Raw genomic sequence first — 22,620 nt, 5'->3', positions numbered from 1 at the left:
TTTTATACATATTGGCCCTGAACTGGTTGAAAGTAAAGAAGTGGTTATTTATGATATCTCACTTTGGGAAGTGTTTTATACATTATTGGCCCTGAAATGGCTGAACATAAATGTATATTCAGTGACTCCTCCCTGGGTAAGCTTTGTAGGTTATTGTCCCTGAACTGGTTGAAAGTAAAGAAGTGGTTATTTTATGATATCTCACTTTGGGAAGTGTTTTATACATATTGGCCCTGAACTGGTTGAAAGTAAAGAAGTGGTTATTTATGATATCTCACTTTGGGAAGTGTTTTATACATATTGGCCCTGAACTGGTTGAAAGTAAAGAAGTGGTTATTTATGATATCTCACTTTGGGAAGTGTTTTATACATATTGGCCCTGAAATGGTTGAAAGTAAAGAAGTGGTTATTTATGATATCTCACTTTGGGAAGTGTTTTATACATATTGGCCCTGAACTGGTTGAAAGTAAAGAAGTGGTTATTTATGATATCTCACTTTGGGAAGTGTTTTATACATATTGGCCCTGAAATGGTTGAAAGTAAAGAAGTGGTTATTTATGATATCTCACTTTGGGAAGTGTTTTATACATATTGGCCCTGAACTGGTTGAAAGTAAATGTATATTCGATGACTCTTTCCTGGATACGGGGCTGGACGTAGCCCAGTTGTAAAGCACACACTTGATGCACGGTTAGTCCAGGATCGATCCCCATTGGTGGGCTCTTTGGGCTATTTCTAGTTACAACCAGTGCACCATGACTGGTATATCAAATGCTGTGGTATTTGCTATCCTGTCTGGTATGGTGCAAATAAAAGATCCATTGCTGCTAATTGAAAAGAGTAACCCATGAAATGGTGACAGTGGGTTTCCTCTCTCAATATCTGTGTGGTCACTAACCATATGTCCGATGCCATATAACCGTAAATAAAATGTGTTGAATGCGTTGTTAAATAAAACATTCCTTTCCTTTCCTTCCTGGGTAAACAAAACATCACACATGAGGCTAAGTGACAGCATATTGGAGGCATTCTCAGAATTCTGTCATCCTGTTAAATCCTGGTTGCTCAAGACAGCGTATATAAATGTCTGATTTTCCACAAAACTTAACTAATGGAAAAAAGGCTTGTATGCCAGATGTATTAGAATTATACCAAAAATGTATAAAGTCGCGCTTACTTATGTGCAATTGGGGTTACTTGTCTGGTATTAAATAGTCTGATTTGCCACGAAAATTAACCAATGGAAAAAAGGCTTGTATGCCAGATGTATTAGAATTATACCAAAAATGTATAAAATCGCGCTTACTTATGTGCAATTGGGGTTACCTGTCTGGTATTAAATAGTCTGATTTGCCACGAAAATTAACTAATGGAAAAAAGGCTTATATGCCAGTTGTATTAGAATTATACCAAAAATGTATAAAGTCGCGCTTACATATGTGCAATTGGGGTTACTTGTCTGGTATTAAATAATCTGATTTGCCACGAAAATTAACCAATGGAAAAAAGGCTTATATGCCAGTTGTATTAGAATTACACCAAAAATGTATAAAGTCGCACTTACTTATATGCAATTGGGGTTACCTGTCCGGTATTTACAGACATTATTCCCAATCACTGTGTTTTGCTAACCACAATTTGTTTTTAAAAACGAACTATGATTCGTATCGCAATACTTCGTGAATTTTGTTGTTGGTAAAACAATCACATTTTTTATCAAATTAGCTATTGATTCCTCAAATGACCACAATGTTCTGCCATTGTTGTCAAGCAAAAATATTCTCCAAAAACCACTTTTTCAACTAAAAATTTGCAAGTGTTTTCCATTGAAAAATTAAAAACTAAATCCACCATAGTCTCGGTTAATCGGTTTCCTGTGGTACATCTGGATTTTTTATGATGTGCAAAACGGCCGGAAATATGAATTGAGGAATGAACTGTATACAGTGTGTCGACTTGCATGACATCTCGTCTGCAGTATCCAACGAGTTGGATATATTTTTAAAACAAGTTGAAAGATAAATGATATCTAACGGCCATGAATGTAGTATTCTATTTTCTCTAAAAACCAGGTTTAAAATCAATTTGAATGTCTTTACCAACTAAAACCTATTTATGGCCCTAGTGCTTGCAGTTAACTTCATACGTGCATATAGTGGTGTCGTTCGCCAAATGCGATTTAATGTTGAATTTGGTGAATATGTGTTGCATTGTGTTATACTTTAACATGCTCATATACCACGACTGTTTCGAGCCTGTCCACCCCAGGGTTCGGTCTCTGGAAGGCCAGGGGCCCAATCCGGGGCAGACGAATAAATGTTATTACCAAATTCGCCAAAAACAAATGTGTATAGCTGTTTATAAAAGTTATTCTGTTTAGCAAAGTTTTACTTGAATTTGGCTACAGATTTTCCGATTTTCGTCAAAATGCTAACTCTGACATTGCATATTGCTGGATTATATTGTAGGTATCCTTGTAAAATCCGTGGAATCTGTGGCATAAGGGACATTTTTGTAATCTGCATTGTGACAGTAGAACGTATTTATCGTGGATTGCTAGACATATATCCGAACATGAAATTGTTGAAAAATAAGTTTGTATCTGTGTTGACAGTTCTTACAACATGTATGTTGTTTCACAACATTCTTTAATATCTTTCTTTTTTTTTACTAATTAATTCCTTTTTATTTTGTCTGTTGTTTGATAGTTAATTTTTGAGTTTCTAATTTTATTATTTTTTATTTTATATATATTAGCTCTGCTATGAAATTCAGTAGCGGAGCATACCTCATACTGATTTGTCCGTCTGTCCGTCCATCAACTTTTCCATTAAAGTCTTTCTTCTCCTACAGTTTTCATTGGATTTGTTCTGAAACTTGGTACAATGATCATCTGTGGCACCCTTCACCAACTAATAGAGAAATATTTTGATTTTGATTGGATAGTTCTGAAATTTGGTATTGATTCTCTGGGGAGGTCTTCACAAACTAGTAGAAAAATAATTTTTAAATTAAATTTTCATTGTTTCTCATGGAGTTTTGATTGGATTAACCTGAAACTTAGCATAAGTATTCTCATTGGCAGTTTCTACAAGCTAATAGAGACATGTTTTAGAAATTTATAATGTTTGAATTGTTATTAAATTTTAAAATTTTAAATGGAAATTCAACATGGAAAATTTAAAAGTCTATATTATCTAAGAGTTTTGATCGAATAGTTTTGAAATTTGGATTTAAGATTCTCTGGGACAGTCTTCACAAACTAATGGAGAGATATTTAGATTTTAACATTTTAAAATTAAATTTAAACATTTTAAATAGAAATTTAACATTGAAAATGTAAAAATCTCTATTGTCCTGAAGTTTTGATTGGATAGTTCTGAAACTTGATACTATGATTCTCTGGGTTAGTTTTTATAAACTGATAGAGATATATTTGTAAAATTTAAACATTTTCAATAGAAGTTTAACGCTGAAAATATGAGTATCTTCTCGTAGAGTTTTGATTGGATAATTCTGAATCTTTGTGCAAGTATTCCCAAGTGCAGTCTTCACAAATTGATAGGAAAATATTTTTTATTTTTAATTAAATTTTTAAATTTTAAAGCTGCAGTGTCTGGTTTCAGTCGTATACAATCAAGTTCTAAGTTTAAATACAAGCATAACTGCACTTTTAATTCACTCGCGAGTTGTCGTTATTAACGCATATCGTCAAATGCTTACTAGCCAGTTAGAACAATTCTCGCCATTTTGTAATACCGAGCGGATTCTAGCAGCCACTTCCTAGCAGCCAATTACGCTAGCAGCCAATTTCAGCAGACACGCATGGCGACGTTCTAAACACCAGACTCATACGCCTTTTATAATATGTGTTGTGGTGTGGTCTATACGAAACTAGTTGGACATCCTATATTACGGTAGTACAGAAGGATTTTTAAAGTGATACTTCAGATATTATAAAAGTGCTTAATAAAACGGTTAAGTTGTATTTATACGGATATTAGTAACAATAAGACTGTGAAAATGAGTCTTGGTTGTTATTTTGTTTTTGTGTTGTTTTTATATAAAGATACTCTTTAAAACTCTAAAATTCTTAAGTTGTAGTGAATAATAAAAATTAGTGTGAAATACAGGTAACAATCGAAAGGTGTACGAGTCCGATGTTTAGAACGTCGACACGAGTGTCTGCTGAAATTGGCTGTTAGCGTAATTGGCTGCAAGGAATTGACTGCTAGAATCCGCTCGGTTTTTGTAATGCAACAATAGCCGAACCGTACTATTTTTAGCCCAGTGGGCGCCTGCCAAAAGTGTCCCACTTTCAAAATACTGGGTTTATTTTTAACTTGGAAAAGCCAGTGTAGTGAAACCAATTCGGAGTGCGGCGTCTTATATACACCAAACGTAATGGGATTTTCTGTTCTATATGCTTAAATAATAAAAAATATTCCAGGGAATGCCGCTTTAAATAAAAATTAACATTGAAATTTTAAAAGTCTATTTTCTAGAGTTTTGATTGAATACTTCTGAAATTTGGTACTATGATTCTTTGGGGCAGTCTTCACAAACTAATGAAGAGATATTTTGCAATTTTAAAAATTTTAAAATTTAAATAAAAACTAAACAGTAGTTGGTCTTTACAAATTAATGAATTATCTACTCCTGACAAAATTGAAAACTTAATAACGTAGTTCTATAGGCCAGTAAACTAATAGGCCTCTTGGGTTTTTCTTTTTATTATGTTTTGAAAAATATTAAACTGTAAAGGTTTTGTATGTTATGGGTTGATCAGTGGAAAAAGCCAGTGTTAAGATCTTCTGTATTTTTATATTTACAATACATGGATAACAAAGACAATAACAGAATAGATCGGAAAACACAGTAGCTGTTACATCTCAAGCTATCAGTGTTTTAATGTTATGGCGTATAATAACAAAGTAGTCATTGAATTTGTGCTTTAAGCAGGGTTTGATATTGATGAACAGAATTTATTTGTTTATTCGTGGAATGTCTATTAAACTTGGATTGATTTTATTAATTAATTTATTTATTCATTTAAAACATTTTCCAATGCATTTTAAAAGTTATTTATTTACTTATTTATACTTGTTTTTGATTAAATATTTTTGAAAACAAGAAATGTAAAGCATAGTTTATTTTTATGTAAGGATATTCAAAATGACAACATTCAGGTTTGACGTCATTTCCATTCAAAAAGACACTGTGTTACATATTCTTACATCAGTTGAATATTAAGTAATGGGTGACTGGAATTAAAATTGCATATGCAGTTTATAAAAACACTTTGTGTTTAGCTTGAGGTTATACGATAAAGAGATTATTACCCTCATGTGTTTCGGTATCGTCATATCATATATTAGGAATAAAAATAATGTATTATCTTTGCCGGAGATACCGATACACACAAGTGTAATAACCTCTATATATTTTAATTTTTATTTTAGATCAGTTTAGAATTTGAAAATGTGTAATATGTGTAAAGTATTGACTGAGCATTCTTATAACAGTAATGTTTTTGTCTTGCCTTCACAAAGTAAAAAGACGATATGTGGGTACTACTTTTCTGATGTCGGTAATGCTTAATACTTATACCTATGAACATTCATCTTAATGCATGTTTTAAAAAAGTAGAATTTTTTTTAACCAAACTTAGTTTTTTTTAATTTGTTTTTTTAATTTAGTTGTTTATTTTATTTATTTATTAAAGTTTCTGCTTTTGTTGTCTTTTATGTGTTTGTTGTTTCAAACATGCATTACGCTGAACATCTGTGGATTCAACTATCAGGGTTCAGCAAATCTAATAGTCCTCGGTTCCGGCTTGTAAATTTTTTATCTGGACTGGTGGAAATTGTCAACTGTATTTCTATAATACATAGGGCAGTGCACTAACCAGTGCTTGCCTGAGGTGCTTGTGTCGCAGGATCAAACCACCTCAGTGGATCCATTCAACTGATTGGGTTTTTTTATCGTTCCAACCAGTGTATCACAACTGGTCAAAAGCCATGGTATGTGCTTTCCTGTCTGTGGGAAAGTGAATATAAGAAATCCCTTTGCTGCTAATGGAAAAATGTAGTAGGTGTTTTTTGATCACTACATGTCAGAATTACCAAATGTTTGGAATCCAATAGCCGATGATTAATAAATCAATGTGCTCTAGTGATGTCGTTAAATAAAACAAATTTCTATGAGTGCTAGTGATTTCTTGAACACTGTATCAGTCAAAAGGAGTAAGTTTGTGTAAGGCAAGACATTCTTGTAAGTTAACAGCCTGATACTGTAAATCAGTTAATGTTAGCGAACAATTTTTTTTTAGCACGGCCATACAAAATTGCGTTAAAGGGTGTGCTCTCTTAAAATGAGTAAACCCATAATTTATAAGCAAGCCCAAATTAAATACAAACATGCCAATCACAAAATATTTCACCTCTAAATCAATGAAATGTTAAGCTGTAATAAGTAATTAGATTAAAATCACTTGAAATGCATTTCTGGATATGTAAACTCTTTTAACAGCTATTATTAAGATTACTGCATTAAAAAGACTCAGAACAGATTAAAAAGCCAAATTATCAAGATCTAAAGCTCTACAAAATGTTAATATATCATGATGCTAAATTTAAAGAGACTTCTTCTGAAAAACGTTTGTATGAATGTTTTGTCGGCGATTAACTGAACACACAACAATAGTTATCAGGGCTTGAAACAGCCTGTGGCCAGGTCACCAAATGCAACCAATGTCCAGTTTTGGCGACTTAAATATTAGAAAATAATGGCGTTAGTCTCCCAAATAATATTATTTGGTCAATCTTCTTTAGAGCTATAACATATGGGTCACTATTAATATTTGTATTGCATATATTTATTGCACATTAAAATCTTGCTCGTGGTTCGTGGTTCGCTTAACATAATTTGCCAACATCCATTATTATTTTTTGGGCCATCATATATACTGTAACTACTAAGTATAGCAGACAATATTAGTTAACATACAGATACACATCACTTAAAGTTTCTGTTGAATTTAAGTTGTCTATTAGCTGCATAATGTCAAAGTATATCAAAAGTATTCTATCAGGCGATCCTAAAACTTCAAAACAAAAATTCTGATTGATATGCAGACCTCGCTGAAATTTTATGATGCTAGTATGTCACTTTTGCTAGGCGAAGATTACCAACTTCCTGCTGTCACAACTTCTACGACTTTCCAGTTGCTAGTCCGAGTGCTCTTACAACTCGATTATCCACGTATTACCTATTATGCTAGGTTCAAACTACCAAATGTCAGCAGAAAGTTGACCAACTTTCTGCTGTCACGACTTCTACAACCGTCCAGTTACTAATCTGAGCACTCTTGACAACTCTATTCTCGTCGTATAACCCATTAGTTGTTAATCTGAGCATACCCGTCGTAAGTCTGGAAATGGGGAAATTACAACACAACTGTCGAGTTGGTCAACTTTCTTTTGGCAGTTGGTAGCCTGATCCTAGCATTACTTGGACTTCGCTGAATTTTTAATGTCGCTAATATGTTATGATTTACTGTACATACATGTAGAGAACAGGGGCCTAATTCACAAAGGTCTCTTAGGCTCTGCTAGATAACAAAGCATCCTCTTTGTAAGTCTTTTAGCATTGCACTGTGAGATCGCAAAGTTGCGAGAGTTTAGTGAATTAGGCCCCTGGAGTCAGTTTTGTGGAGAATTTTTGATGCATGCTAGATAGTGTAGTGGTGTCAGTGTTCTGCTTGTGTTTTCCTTTGTGTTAAGATCTGTTCATGTTCTCTCCGCAGGTCCATGATAGCATCGCAGTAAGAAACAGAATTTTAACTTTTTCTGTTTACTTTATCGTATATATTGCCATGTACATGTTAAGGCCATGGATTTTAGAAAGACAAAAAAAAAACCCCAAAAACCATAAAGATGCAATATGCCATGTACATGTAACGGTCATGCACTTTAGAAAGACAAAAAACACAAAAACACCCATAAAGATGCAATATGTCTGTTTGCGAACCCTCATCTCAATTCTCAAAGAAACAGTCTCAAAACTTAACACAAAAAAAACATTCAGAAAAATTACCTTATTCAACCCTCTACGTTAACGTTTCCATCTAGGAGCCAGATGACACCTACTTGTAGTTTTATATAGATAGTATGAAATTTTTTAGTCGCCAAATGAAAAAAAAATGGTCGCATATCCGACCAAATCTGTCACAATGTAGAGGACTGTTCTTCTTAAACCCTCACTCTAGTTCTTAAAGATGTAGTTTCAAAGTTGCATAATGACACAAATTTTTATTCTTTTTTTTCTTTTCTTTTTTTAAATCTCAGAATGTAAAACAACACCTTGAGCTATATGCTCACAAAAAAAACCTACTTTCAAATAATTTTATTTACTATTTTACCTGTATTGTTATATTCCATCAAAATCAAACAGGGTTGACTGACATTTTGAATTTTAATAGCATCATCATATTGACAAAGAAATGGCTGTTTAATGGTTATTCAATGAATATTTTGTATATACTGTATATCTTCAGCCACGGATTCTTGAGGGAACCACTGTTTACACTGGCAGTTTCGATATTTTATATATTTCGAGTTAATTATCAAACAATTGTATGTGGGATCAATTAATTTGTAGTTACTGCATAAAATTGATAAAATTTTACAGCATAAACAATGACAATGTATGTAAAATTGAATAATATTAAAATACTACTACCACTACTACTAATGATAATTTTAATTATTATTGTAATTATTATAATTATGTAGAACACGTACCGGTACGTTATACGAGTGAATAAACACCAGGCCTCCATAAATACAATATGTAGTCGTAAAAATACAATATGTAGTCGTAAAAATACAATATGTAGTCGTAAAAATACAATATGTAGTCGTAAAAATACAATATTTACTGAGTGACCAGTCCAAATATTGTGTTTTTGTAGTTATTAAAAATGCATTTTCTAATTTTATTTTGGCATAACCCCATATCTGGTTATACAAAATTTTCACTTGGAGTTATAGTAGTTAGCCAATACTTGATGTGTACCCATGCGTATTTACATTTTATGTAGTGGTCTGAAGGTTTAATAATTGGTGAGGGGGTGACTTCTTTGTAGTGTCTGATGATACATGGCAATATATTTTATATATTCGTGTATGTAGTTGTTGAAAATAAAACATTCTATTTTTATACAGCCCTTGAAATAAGTAAAGTTTTATATAATGTAATGTCTGCAACAGGTCATTGTGACACGATCAATGTGGCTTCGTACACAAATATTGCTCTCTTTTTTTTTTTCCACAGTAATTTCAAACTAGCTGTCAGATAATTCAGTTTTTAAAGTTTTTTAGTCCTCAGGACTTCAAATTTTGTGCCAATTTTTTTTCGGATTTGTACTATGTTATCATCGGAACCCACTAGAACTTGTTTTTCCAACTGAAAAAAGTTCAATATGAAATTGCTGTAAAAAAAATAATAATTATAATTGTTAACTCATCTGACCATTTATTAAAATAATAATAAAAAAACTGCGATTTACCAAAAATTAATCTCAGCCCATTCTTAGAAATTCACGGTACTAGTATATTTATGGACTTCTTGATTGTCTATTGTAAACTGATGACGAATATGTTCTGTATTGTAATTGGTTAATTGCATTCTTTTTCCGGGATCAAATGAAAAAAACACCTGATAACCTAAAGATGTAATTAGAAAGTGACATCATCAGCAATTGGAACAGTCGAAGTTGACGATTCAAGGGTCCACAGTTAGATTGTAGCCAAGTATTTTTTTCAAGAAATACCAAATGTACAGTTAATTCCGTAGAAAAACGATTCAGTAGTTGAATAAATTGCGGATTCTTCACAAACCTTTGTTTTTTAACATGGAAAATACCAACCTCATTTAGTTCATTGATATTTGTCAACAAATACTGATTGACATAAACTTGGTTGATATTTTCCATATTAAAAAAAAACCCGCTTGTGAAGAATCTGCTATTTATTCAACTTATGAGGCCCTCTTCAAAGCCTTGAGTCTAGATAGACTTTACCGGTTTATGAGGAGATGCTAGAAGAACATGCCATACATTATTTATTGTATACGAAGCCAGGGGCCTAATTCACAAAGCTCTTTCTCTTAGGCTCTACTAGACAACAAAGCATCCTCTTTGTAAGTCTTGACAGGAGCCTGGGTCCCCCTAAATTTTGCAACAGTTATAATTTTATTATATATTAATTTAAATTGTTTTACGACACACCTCGAAACCTCCCCCAAAGTTTCCTTAGCATTCTGCCTCATGTCATTTAACACCCCCCCCCCCACACCCCCCAAATGGATTTTCTGGATCCGCCACTCATTAATATACTAAGATCTTACTGTGCATTTAATTTTCTCTCCCCATTAATATGATCTGACATTACCCACCAATATTTCAAATCATCTAATATAGTATAAACTTACCTATATTAAACAGCCACCTGTGTTAAGAGACTACATTTTTATTACTCCAAATCATCTAATATAGTGTAAACTGACCTGTATTAACCAGCCACCTGTGTCAAGAGACCATTTTTTGATACTCCCTTTGTTGTCCCTGTCGGTGAGCCCATTGGGCTATTTCTCGCTCCAGCCAGTGCACCATGACTGGTATATTAAAGGTCGTGGTATGTGTTATCCTGTCTGGGATGGTGCATATAAACGATCCCTTGCTGCTAATCAAAAAGAGCACCCCATGAAGTGGCAACAGCAGACTTCCTCTCTCTGTATCTGTGTGGCCCTTAACCATATGTCTGATACCATATAACCGTAAATAAAATGTGTTGAATGCATTGTTAAATAAAACATTTCCTTCCTTCCCTTTGGTGGCTGCTTGACAGAGGTTTCACTGTCCTGAAATAATACTTATTTCTGAAACATGCATACTAAATCATGACATGATACTGAATAAAATGTTCCACAATCTGCTGGTAGTTTTACGCCAGCTGTGTTTTGATTGGATAATTGAAAAGGTCATCTAGACACAGGATAATGTTGGTGTTAGTCAGATCTACTAACAGACAGCAGAGTTGTGATTGATATCTATTACGTATACCTAGTTGTTTAGGTAACGCTATATATATTGTATAGTGTAACGTTTTGGACCTGTATGCCGTCCAAGCTAATCCAATATATTGTATTGTATTTTTGCAGGCCCCTTGAAAACTTAAAAATAATTATTTTATTTTGTTTTCACAGTAGATGGAGTAATGTTTTTAAAAAGGACATCAACCGTGGATCTAAGGGTGTGGTGGGGGCTAAATTTTGTGACAATTATATATATAATTTATTTTTCATTTTTTATGTTTTAGAATCTGAGGATTCCCTTTGGAACATGTCATTGCCCCCCACCCCCTCCCCCCAAATGTATTTTCTGGACCATCCACTGGACATCTTCAGTATTCAAGTAGGGCCTTTCACAAATTGTGAGTTTCCAAGAACATAACCAGTGTTTCTGTCAGAAAGAAATTTTAGGGTATGGCACTATATGGAATTGAATGCAACCACAGTCAACAGGGGGTATGGGGTCCCTCCCCAGAAAGAAAATGGGTTACGTTTAGGGTTAGGGTTAAGAAAAATATACAGTAATAATAAGAGTCATCAATTTTGTCAAAAGGTTAACCCCATATGTAGTTACATTTTGTATGAACAGTCAAAAAAAATGTTTGGGTATGGTGACATACCCGTTTTAGCCTCTGGCAGAAACCCTGTTGACCCCCCCCCCCCCCCCCCCCCCCCCCCCCCCCCCAAAAAAAAAAATAGGTATGGTCAGACGCCTATTGTTAATTTACTTTTTTAAAACTATATTGTTCACCTATATATTACTTATTTTTAAATAATACATTATGGGTGGGGGGAAATAGGGTCGGTTCTTTTTTCTCAGTTGAATTGAGTTTCCGGAAACACTGGGGTTTTTATTTTTAATTTTTAATTCCTAGGCGTAATTTTAATATACGCCTAGGAAAACAATGTTAAACAAGAGCACCTACAAACAAATAAACAAGAACAATTTTTATAAAACCATTTACTGATGACAAACGTAATTTCAAGGGCTGTTACTGTGCATTCTAATACTGTTTTGCTTATCTGGCAGTTTTTATTGTGTGTGTGTGTGAAGCAAGCTATTTGTTACCAGCTGAGTTTTTGTTCGGGTTTAGTTTTTTTTGTTTTTTAAATATATTTTTTATAAACTTCTCAGTTATATTATTTTTTTAAATCTTATTTCAGAAATGCTTACCATAATTTTTGTAACTTCACAGTAGTTCAGTACCAGTAGTAGTAGATTTGTGTGTGGTGCATACTCTTAATCCTTTTCTTTAAAAAAAATGTTTTATATACTTGTTCAACATCATTAACGCAGTGGAGTTCATAATACTTATTCAACATCAAGAGTGAAGCAGAGGTCATAATTTTGAGTACCGGTAATTGTTAAAGAATTAACAGATAGATTTAGGATCTCCACGAGTACACGAGTACTCACTCGGGCACAGGCCGAGAATCTGTTCTCCTTGCAAGGAAGAACACTCGTTTAATTATATTTTTTACGTCATTTTGTCATGTTTGCCGTCGGTTACATTATATAGGGCTATGACACATGGAGGGAAAAAACAAGTCGAATGTGTGGAATGAAATACAATGGCATGATTTGGCATCGAAGTTTAGCACTGGAATTAAGATACACAATGCTATTTTACTGTCACATAGTCACATTATCATCTAGTGTAAGTGTCGGGTACTCGGGTCCGGGTCAGGTTTGACCATCGAGTACTCTTGGACTCGTGGAGGCTCTAGATTGAGTTTGTCAGTAAAACAATATGTCATATTTATAACTGAACCGAACAATCCTTCGCATGATGTTTCTTGACCTGCTTTGTTGTATTAGCTTGGGCTTCAATGATTTATAGGTGCGGGATGTTGCCCAGTGGTAAAGCGCTCGCTTGATGCGCGGTCGGTTTGGGATCGATCCCCGTCGGTGGGCCCATTGAGCTATTTCTCGTTCCAGCCATTGCACAACGACTGGTATATCAAAGGCCGTGGTATGTGCTATCCTATCCTAACTGTGGGATGGTGCATATAAAAGATCCCTTGCTACTAATGGAAAAAATGTAGCAGGTATCCTCTCTATGACTGTCAAAATTACCATATATTTGACATCAAATAGCCATTGATTAATAAATCAATGTGCTCTAGTGGTGTAGTTAAACAAAAAACAAACACTGATTTATATTCTAGATAGAAAGATAAATTACTGTACATTAGGCCATTATAAACTACAGCTAGATTTTTATGTTCTTTTTTTTTTTAAATGGTATCAAGGGGTAATTTTATTTTTTAAATTTTGTACATTCGACAGTGTTCGAGATTAACGGTATCCCGATATCCAGGGGATACCAAAATTTAATTTTGAATACCAGACTTCAATAACCCAGTATAACACTGGGATACCATATAATGTTGTGGGGTTTTTTTATCCTGCGTTTTTATTTTTTGCTGAAACTGTGAAAGTTGACATTTACTGGTGAAGTTAAGTAACAGTGTCGTCCACATTTGTTACGATGTTATTTATGAATTTCATTTAAGTGGGATACTAAATTCTCAGGTGGGATACCAGATTTTGAAATGTTAGTATCCAACTGGGATACTGCCCAAATTTTTTAATCTCGAACACTGTTAGAAATACTGAGGGGGGGGGGGGCAATAAAAAAGGGGCTGTGGGGGCTGGCAGGGCTTCTAGATTATGGTAGCCCCACTCCCATGGCTAGTGATATTCAGTGTTGGGCTAGTAAATAACTACTATTGCCATGCCTGACAGGGCTTCTAGATTATAGTAGCTCCACTCCCATGGCTAGTGATATTCAATGTTGGGCTAGTAAATAACTACTATTGCCATGCCTGACAGGGCTTCTAGATTATAGTAGCTCCACTCCCATGGCTAGTGATATTCAATGTTGGGCTAGTAAATAACTACTATTGCCATGCCTGACAGGGCTTCTAGATTATGGTAGCCCCACTCCCATGGCTAGTGATATTCAGTGTTGGGCTAGTAAATAACTACTATTGCCATGCCAGACAGGGTTTCTAGATTATGGTAGCTCCACTCCCATGGCTAGTGATATTCAATGTTGGGCTAATAAATAACTACTATTGCCATGCCTGACAGGGTTTCTAGATTATGGTAGCCCTATTCCCATGGCTAGTGATATTCAAAGTTGGGCTAGTATGTAACTATTATTGCCAAGCCCGACAGGGTTTCTAGATTATGGTAGCCCCACTCCCATGGCTAATGATATTCAATGTTGGGCTAGTAAATAACTACTATTGCCATGCCAGACAGGGTTTCTATATTATGGTAACCTCACTCCCATGGCTAGTGATATTCAATGTTGGGCTAGTAAATAACTACTATTGCCATGCCTGGCAGGGCTTCTAGATTATGGTAGCCCCACTCCCATGGCTAGTGATATTCAGTGTTGGGCTAGTAAATAACTACTATTGCCATGCCAGACAGGGTTTCTAGATTATGGTAGCTCCACTCCCATGGCTAGTGATATTCAATGTTGGGCTAGTAAATAACTACTATTGCCATGCCTGACAGGGCTTCTAGATTATGGTAGCCCCACTCCCATGGCTAGTGATATTCAGTGTCGGGCTAGTAAGTAACTACTATTGCCATGCCAGACAGGGCTTCTAGATTATGGTAGCTCCACTCCCATGGCTAGTGATATTCAGTGTTGGGCTAGTAAATAACTACTATTGCCATGCCTGACAGGGCTTCTAGATTATGGTAGCCCCACTCCCATGGCTAGTGATATTCAGTGTCGGGCTAGTAAGTAACTACTATTGCCATGCCAGACAGGGCTTCTAGATTATGGTAGCCCCACTCCCATGGCTAGTGATATTCAGTGTTGGGCTAGTAAATAACTACTATTGCCATGCCTGACAGGGTTTCTAGATTATGGTAGCCCCACTCCCATGGCTAGTGATATTCAGTGTCGGGCTAGTAAATAACTACTATTGCCATGCCTGACAGGGTTTCTAGATTATGGTAGCCCTATTCCCATGGCTAGTGATATTCAAAGTTGGGCTAGTATGTAACTATTATTGCCATGCCTGACAGGGTTTTTAGATTATGGTAGCCCCACTCCCATGGCTAGTGATATTTAATGTTGGGCTAGTAAATAACTACTATTGCCATGCCTGACAGGGCTTCTAGATTATAGTAGCTCCACTCCCATGGCTAGTGATATTCGGTGTTGGGCTAGTAAATAACTACTATTGCCATGCCTGACAGAGTTTCTAGATTATGGTAGCCCCACTCCCATGGCTAGTGATATTCAATGTTGGGCTAGTAAATAACCACTATTGCCATGCCTGACAGGGCTTCTAGATTATGGTAGCCCCACTCCCATGGCTAGTGATATTCGGTGATGGGCTAGTAAATAACTACTATTGCCATGCCAGACAGGGATTCTAGATTATGGTAGCCCCACTCCCATGGCTAGTGATATTCGGTGATGGGCTAGTAAATAACTACTATTGCCATGCCCGATGGCTAGTGATTTTTGTTTGTCAGATGTTGCAGTTACATGTAAGTCTATTTTGTAAATATTAACATCCTGTCCTAGACCCCCACCCCCCAATGTTAGTGTTTTTAAGCTGTATATCTCTCTTTAGGTGACATATCCAAATTTTTACTATTATTTAGTAAAATTGTATTAACTTAAAAGTAAAGTAGGGCTAGTGAGTTTTTAATCGTGGCTAGTAACTTTTTAAAATCACTGATCCCATGGCCAGTGGATTTTATAAAAATTCCAGAAGCCCTGGGGCTGGGGTTTATCTTTGTGTTGGATAGGGATGCAAATAAAGCATTTATTTTATAACGTTCAGATCAGATCCAGTTACAACATAAAATTTAATCCCACTAATTTTCTATTAGTTATAATTTCTTCCTTTTAAAAATGTAATGTTAAAAATATATCGGGTTGCCCCTAAAAATAGATAACCCTACTATACTGAATATGGAATTATTTTAAAATACAAAAGGATTAAGTATCTATGCTCTCAGTATGGTGATACCCTGATTTGCTCCCTATAATATTAAGTTACGGGAACAATTAATCCCTTTTTTCAATATTTTTATTTATGTGTTTTTAACTGTGAAGTCTGGTGTAAGACATATTGTTATAATAATTTATAATAATCAAATTCAATAATATGATTTCCGTTTTTGCAAGATATTTGTTCGATTGGTGAAATGTTCTGTTTTACTAATATCAGTTTAAAAAAAAAAATTGAATGCATTAACATGTGTCGTTAAATATTTCCATTAAATAAGGCATATAGTATTATAGATCTGTCCATTGCATGTGTGAAAAGGTGTCTGTGTGTTCCATGATTGCATTCCTACCTATTTCATTATTTAATAGCTTAACACAGATTAACAACTCCAAAATCTACAGATTTTTGCAGAATGCCAGATTTTAGTACCATGTTGAAACTGTGTGTTGTTTCTAGGCCCTGCAATATTTTAACTGTTGTGCTATGGCAGTATGTTATGTTAAGTATGTTTTATACATTTTTCAGAAAGCTAAACTATGGTGACATTGATGACTTAGCTCCCCTGACGGGCCGTGAAACTCCCTATAAGGTCCAAATGGAGATAGCTGAGGTGAGTTGTTTATGTTAGAAAAAAATAATTAAATTGGTTATCGCTTGTTTCGGTGATATCAGCTGTGCACTGGACTTTTAAAAGATGAAGACAGTGAATCAAAACCCATTGGCAGCTGCACAAAATATTACCCTTCTTCTATCTGACTGCCACTGTCTGTGTGTGTGTCTCTCTCTCTCTCTCTCTCTCTCTCTCTCTCTCTCTCTCTCTCTCTCTCTCTCTCTCTCTGCGTCTGTCTATCTCTGCATATCTCTCTCTCTCTGTCCCTCTATCTGCATCTCTCTCTCTCTCTGTATCTCTTGCTCTGTGTCTGTCTGTGTTTGTGTGTGTCTGTCTCTCTCTCTCTCTCTCTCTCTCTCTCTCTCTCTCTCTCTCTCTCCCTCCCTCCCTCCCTCCCTTCCCTCCCTCCCTCCCTCCCCCTCCCTCCCCCCCCCCCCCCTTTTTTCTTCTTCAAAGTTTGAGTTTCATGGTGATTTACGTATTATTTACATAATTATGGCTGCATCACATCTGACCTTCATGGGAGTTTATTCAAGGTCTATAACTCTGTCAGAATTGGAATTTATATATTTTTGTTGAGAGTTATGGCTCTTATGAGACTGCTTGTTACTTTTAGCAAAAGCTGCGTCAGGAGCAGGGCCACACGGACCGGACAATTCTGCTGCAGATTGTCGAGAGCGGGTACAGATTCGCCCTCGGAGCTATAGCTGGAGGTAGGATTTAAACTACATTTCTATGTGTATGCTTTCATACACCCACCTTTGACAGGTCTTATGGTATGGGTACATCAAAGGTCATGGTATGTACTACCCTGTCTGGGATGGTGCATATAAAAGATGCCTTGCTGCTAATCGGAAGAGTAGCCCATGTAGTGGCGACAGTGGGTTTCCTCTCAAAATCTGTGTGGTCCTTAACCATATGTCTGACGCCATATAACCGTAAATAAAATGTGTTGAGTGCGTCATTAAATAAAACATTTCTTTCTTTCTTTCCATATAACCGTAAATAAAATGTGTTGAGTGCGTCGTTAAATAAAATATTTCCTTCCTTATTATGGTATGGCGTTGTCCATCGGACCATAAACATTTGATTTTCAGGTCATATCTTATATTTTCTTTTCCTCTTCACCTGTCCTCAAAGAAGAATTTTAGGCCATCCCATTGGATGTTCAAACAAGACTACTGTCCGAAGCGGAATATGCGTTTGTTTCAGGACAGGTGAAGTATCTAAAAAAAGAAGAGAAAACACCTCAAGTATTCTCCAATTCATATAGGAACAAACTTTGCATGCAAGTACACCTTGGGACGACTCTGTGTTGTGTACCATAATTAGGTCACCATGACCTACATTTCATATATTACTGCACATTAAAGGAGATCTTTGTCAGGGCCATATCTTCGTAATCAGTTCATATAACACTTTTATTCATCTGTGTGCTTCTCCCTCTTCTGATGTTGTATCATCTACCTCACTGGTATTCTTCTTCCTGTCTGTTAACCCTTTCAGTGTCGTTAACCCATTGTCTTCAAAGTGCCCCAGGAATTGATATATTAAACAAAGAATAAATTTACAGATGGTTATTTGATGATAACTTGTTTATTATTCATAGTAGAAGACTGGTTCAAGCATATTTGTAAACATAAATCAATTTTCTATGAGAAGTAGCTCATTATATTTTATACAGGTATATTAGAAAAATCAAATTTCTATCTCATCAATCTTATCATCACTCACTCTCCAACCACGTGTAAATCTTGAAAGTGGTATATCATCTTGAATTCATGAAGGCTGTATTATCGAAAATGGATGTCGTTCTAGCTAGTGTACCATGACTGGTATATCAAAGGCCATGGTATGTGCTATCCTGTGTGGGATATGCATACAAAAGATCCATTGCAAAAACTGAAAAAAATGTAGCAGGTTTCCTGTCTAAAAACATTTCACATGCAATAGCCGATTATTAATAAATCGATGTGCTCTAGTGGTATTATTAAACAAAACAAACTTTAACTTTTGGTAAACGATAGCTAGAAATATTTGTTTTTAAACTTTGCTTCACTCATGGTTCGAAATTTGTCTTTCAGCGGTTGGTGCGACCGCCGTGTACCCTATTGACCTGGTGAAGACACGAATGCAGAATCAGCGGAGTGGGACGTTTGTGGGAGAACTGATGTACAAGAACAGCCTCGACTGTGCACGGAAAGTCATCCGACACGAGGGCGTCTTCGGACTGTACCGGGGACTCGCTCCGCAGCTTATTGGTGTTGCCCCAGAGAAAGCTATCAAACTGACGGTACTTATTCAGTTATTTTTGTCTCACCTGCAGCTCAACTTTAAGATTTAGATTCTTTTCTTAAAATTAAGGGGGCGGGTCGTAGCTCAGTGGTACGGCGCTCGCTCGATGCGTGGTTGGTGTGGGATCGATCCCCGTCGATGGGCCCATTGGGCTATTTCTCATTCCAGCCAGTGCATCATGCTGGTATATCAAAGGTTGTGGTATGTACTACCCTGTCTGTAGGATGGTGCATATAAAAGATCCCTTGCTGCTAATCGAAGTGACAACAGCAGGTTTCCTCTCTCAATATCTGTGTGGTCCTTAACCATATGTCTGACGCCATATAACCATAAATAAAATGTGTTGAGTGCGTCGTTAGATAAAACATTTCCTTCCTAATTCAGTTACTTTTGTTTCACCTTCAGCTCAACTTCAGGGCCCGGATTTAACGATGGCACTGACGGCAGTTGCTGTAGTTGCGATGTGAAATGCTGTTGGTCAGGAGAATGACCGATGGCATTTTTTTGCCGATGGATAAAAATGAATGCCATTGGTTGCAGGGACTGGGTTTGTTTTTTTATATATTTGTTGGCAGAGTTACTGGTTTAAAATGGACAAAGGCAGACTCACTAAATTGTTGTTGGTGAGCATTTTGCCTATGGCAAAAACATTTCAAAATTGGCATAGGTAATGAATTCTTACGTTCGAGCCCTGCAACCTTACGATTTCTCATTTAGCTTCATTTCTCACAGACAATCTGGGTTTTAGATCTCACTAATTTAAGCACAACAGGGAATTTTGTCTTTTCTGAGCACAGAAAGGTCGTTTTTGTTCAGTACTGTCATTAACAGCTTTCAAGTTATTTTAATCTCATTGAACTTTATATTCCAGTCGTTTTGAGGTGAAATATTTTGAGGTCAGCATGTTTGTACTTAATTTGGGTGTGAGCATTTTGAGCTCAACGTTTAACATCTTGACTTTGATACAATCTACAGCCCTGATTATACATCCTAGATCAGTGAAACTTGGTTTGTAGGTGCACCTATTAATATTCATCACAGTGCATGTGAATAAAAGTAATTTAATGTAATTAACATTTTAATTGCACTTTGCAATAATTTAGTTTTTAAAGTTTAACTTAAAAGAAAACAATTTTACAGTTGTATGACCTCACTAACTTTGCACAAAATTCACATTTCAGGTAAATGATTTCTGCCGAGACAAATTCATGAAAAGCGATGGATCAATACCATTTTGGGCTGAAATGATAGCGGGTGGATGCGTAAGTTCTTTCTTATTTTTATTTAATTTTCAGTGAAAATTCTTGCGATATTTTGGGAATTCCCAATTTTAGTGCTACTGCCTGAAATTGTTCTTTGGTGAAGAAAAACAAAATTGACAGTAACTCACTATAGTGGATTATTTGGTTTGAAAATAGAACTACAATCGTTCAATTGTTGTTATCATAAAATTAATTTTAAATAAAAATTAGAATTTATTTTAACTTTTTTTTTGTAATGAGATGAACGTCTTGTCTGCATGACTGTAGAGGTACAATTTCTCAATCCAGCCAGTGCACCACGACTGGTACATCAAAGGCTGTGCTATCTACTATTCTGTCTATGGGATGTTGCATATAAATGATCCCTTGCTGTTAATCGAAAAGAGTAGCCCATGAAGTGGCGACAGTGGGTTTCCAATTTCAATATCTGTGTGGTCCTTTACCATATGTCTGACGCCATATAACCGGAAATAAAATGTGTTGAGTGCATCATTAAATAATTTAAAAAAAAAAATAAAAATAAGTATAGGTACAACTACCAATGTATCAGTGACATCAACCAATTCAGTTTATCGTAACCGAGATATTTATTTCTGCACAATTGTTGTTTATTAGGCTGGAGGCTCTCAGGTGATCTTTACGAACCCTCTCGAGATAGTGAAGATTCGACTGCAGGTTGCCGGGGAGATCGTCGGCAAGGCGAAGGTCAGAGCAATCAACGTTGTCCGAGATCTAGGTCTGTTCGGTCTTTATAAGGTGAGACTTTTATAGTTGTTTTTTAAATGGTGGTCATATACCCTGTATTAGCCGCCATTAAATATGTATTAAAATGTATGTCGTTTTGTATGACGTATGAAATAAGAGGCGGGACGTAGCCCAGTGGTAAAGCAATCGCTTGATGCGCAATCGGTCTGAGATCGATCCCCATCGTGGCCTATTTGGGCGATTTCTCGTTCCAGCCGGTGAACCACGACTGGTATATCAAAGGCTGTGGTATGGGTCATCCTGTCTGTGAGATGGTGCATATAAAAGATCCCTTGCTACTAAAGGAAAAATGTAGCAGGTTTCCTTTCTAAGACTATATGTCAAAATTACCAAATGCTTGATATCCAATAGCCAATGATTAATAAATCAATGTGCTCTAGTGGTGTCTTTAAACAAAACAAATTTTAACTCGTTTTTTAAACTAGTGATATACCCTGTATTAGTCTCTATTAAATATGTTTTTAGAGAATTATTTCAATTTTGCTTCATGTGAAAAGAAAAGGAACTTTTTTTTGCCGGCTCCTTCCAGTCTAACAGGAGAAATTATAGGTTTCTACTTAGTCCTTCTGTGTCAGTCTGTCTGTCTGTCTGTCTATCCCACGTATGGTTGTCCAGACTGGGTTTATACTGTCAAAGATCACGTTTGACTTTCATGGGGATGTAGGTTTCCTCTCTAAGATTAAATATCAAAGCTACTAACTGTTTGATATCCAATAGCCGATGATTAATAAATCAGTGTGCTCTAGTGGTGTTGTTAAACAAAACAAACTTTAATTCACCATCTTCCATACAGCTTATGAGGAATATAACAACATTCGTCTTTGTGGATGAATATTGCAGGTTTATTTATCTTGACCTATGTTTTTACAAATTTCACCTAAAAATAAAAAATAAATTATTTGCAAAGAAGCATTATGAGAATACTGCTAAAGTAATACATGCCCCATAGCGGATCCTACACATCTCCTTAGTTCAAGGACCATAACTCTGTCAAACTTGCATAATTGCAGGTTTGACATTTATGGCCCTTGAAAAAATTCCCATGAAAGTCAAACTTGATCTGATTATAACTGTCAAAAATGGGCAAATTTTTCCATTAGTAGCAATGTATCTTTTATATGCATCATCCCACAGACAGGATAGTACATACCACAGCCTTTGACATACCAATGATGGTGCACTGACTGGAACCAGAAATAGTCCAATGTGGCCACCGATAGAAGTGGGATGGGGGGATATGGTAATGTCAGGATATGTTTTAAAAAAAAATCAAAAATGGTACTGAATATTTCAAAACTTTGTTTTAAATGTTTGCTTTTAAGAGTGGTACTTAAAAGTGGTATAGTTTGTATGCTTATAACAATGTTGACAATTGTGAACAGCCTTTAATATTTGTATATATATGTTTAGGTGCAAAACAAGATATATCTAAAAAAAAAATCATTTTCAGTAAAAGTGATTTTTTTAATTGGTGTATATCACGTTTTGATACAAAAACTGGATTTACCCAGTACAATTTCATAAGGATCAGTCGCGTTTTTTGCGGCAAATCAGCGGGC

General features: G+C 35.7%; 1 protein-coding gene across 1 annotated transcript in view; it reads left to right on the top strand.

Moving 5' to 3' along the window:
- LOC121385000 (calcium-binding mitochondrial carrier protein Aralar2-like) overlaps positions 1 to 22,620 on the top strand; it is a 45,241-nt gene that overhangs the window by 11,383 nt on the left and 11,238 nt on the right. Inside the window, exons 10-14 of the mRNA XM_041515523.1 lie at positions 16,655 to 16,739; positions 17,356 to 17,452; positions 18,824 to 19,032; positions 20,216 to 20,296; positions 20,912 to 21,052. Of these exons, the coding sequence (XP_041371457.1) occupies positions 16,655 to 16,739; positions 17,356 to 17,452; positions 18,824 to 19,032; positions 20,216 to 20,296; positions 20,912 to 21,052 (613 nt within the window). The remainder of the gene's footprint in view (positions 1 to 16,654; positions 16,740 to 17,355; positions 17,453 to 18,823; positions 19,033 to 20,215; positions 20,297 to 20,911; positions 21,053 to 22,620) is intronic.

This window comes from Gigantopelta aegis, chromosome 11 (genome assembly GCF_016097555.1).
Source record: "Gigantopelta aegis isolate Gae_Host chromosome 11, Gae_host_genome, whole genome shotgun sequence".
NCBI classification, from domain to species: Eukaryota; Metazoa; Mollusca; class Gastropoda; order Neomphalida; family Peltospiridae; genus Gigantopelta; species Gigantopelta aegis.
This window is presented reverse-complemented; position numbering and strand designations above follow the sequence as displayed.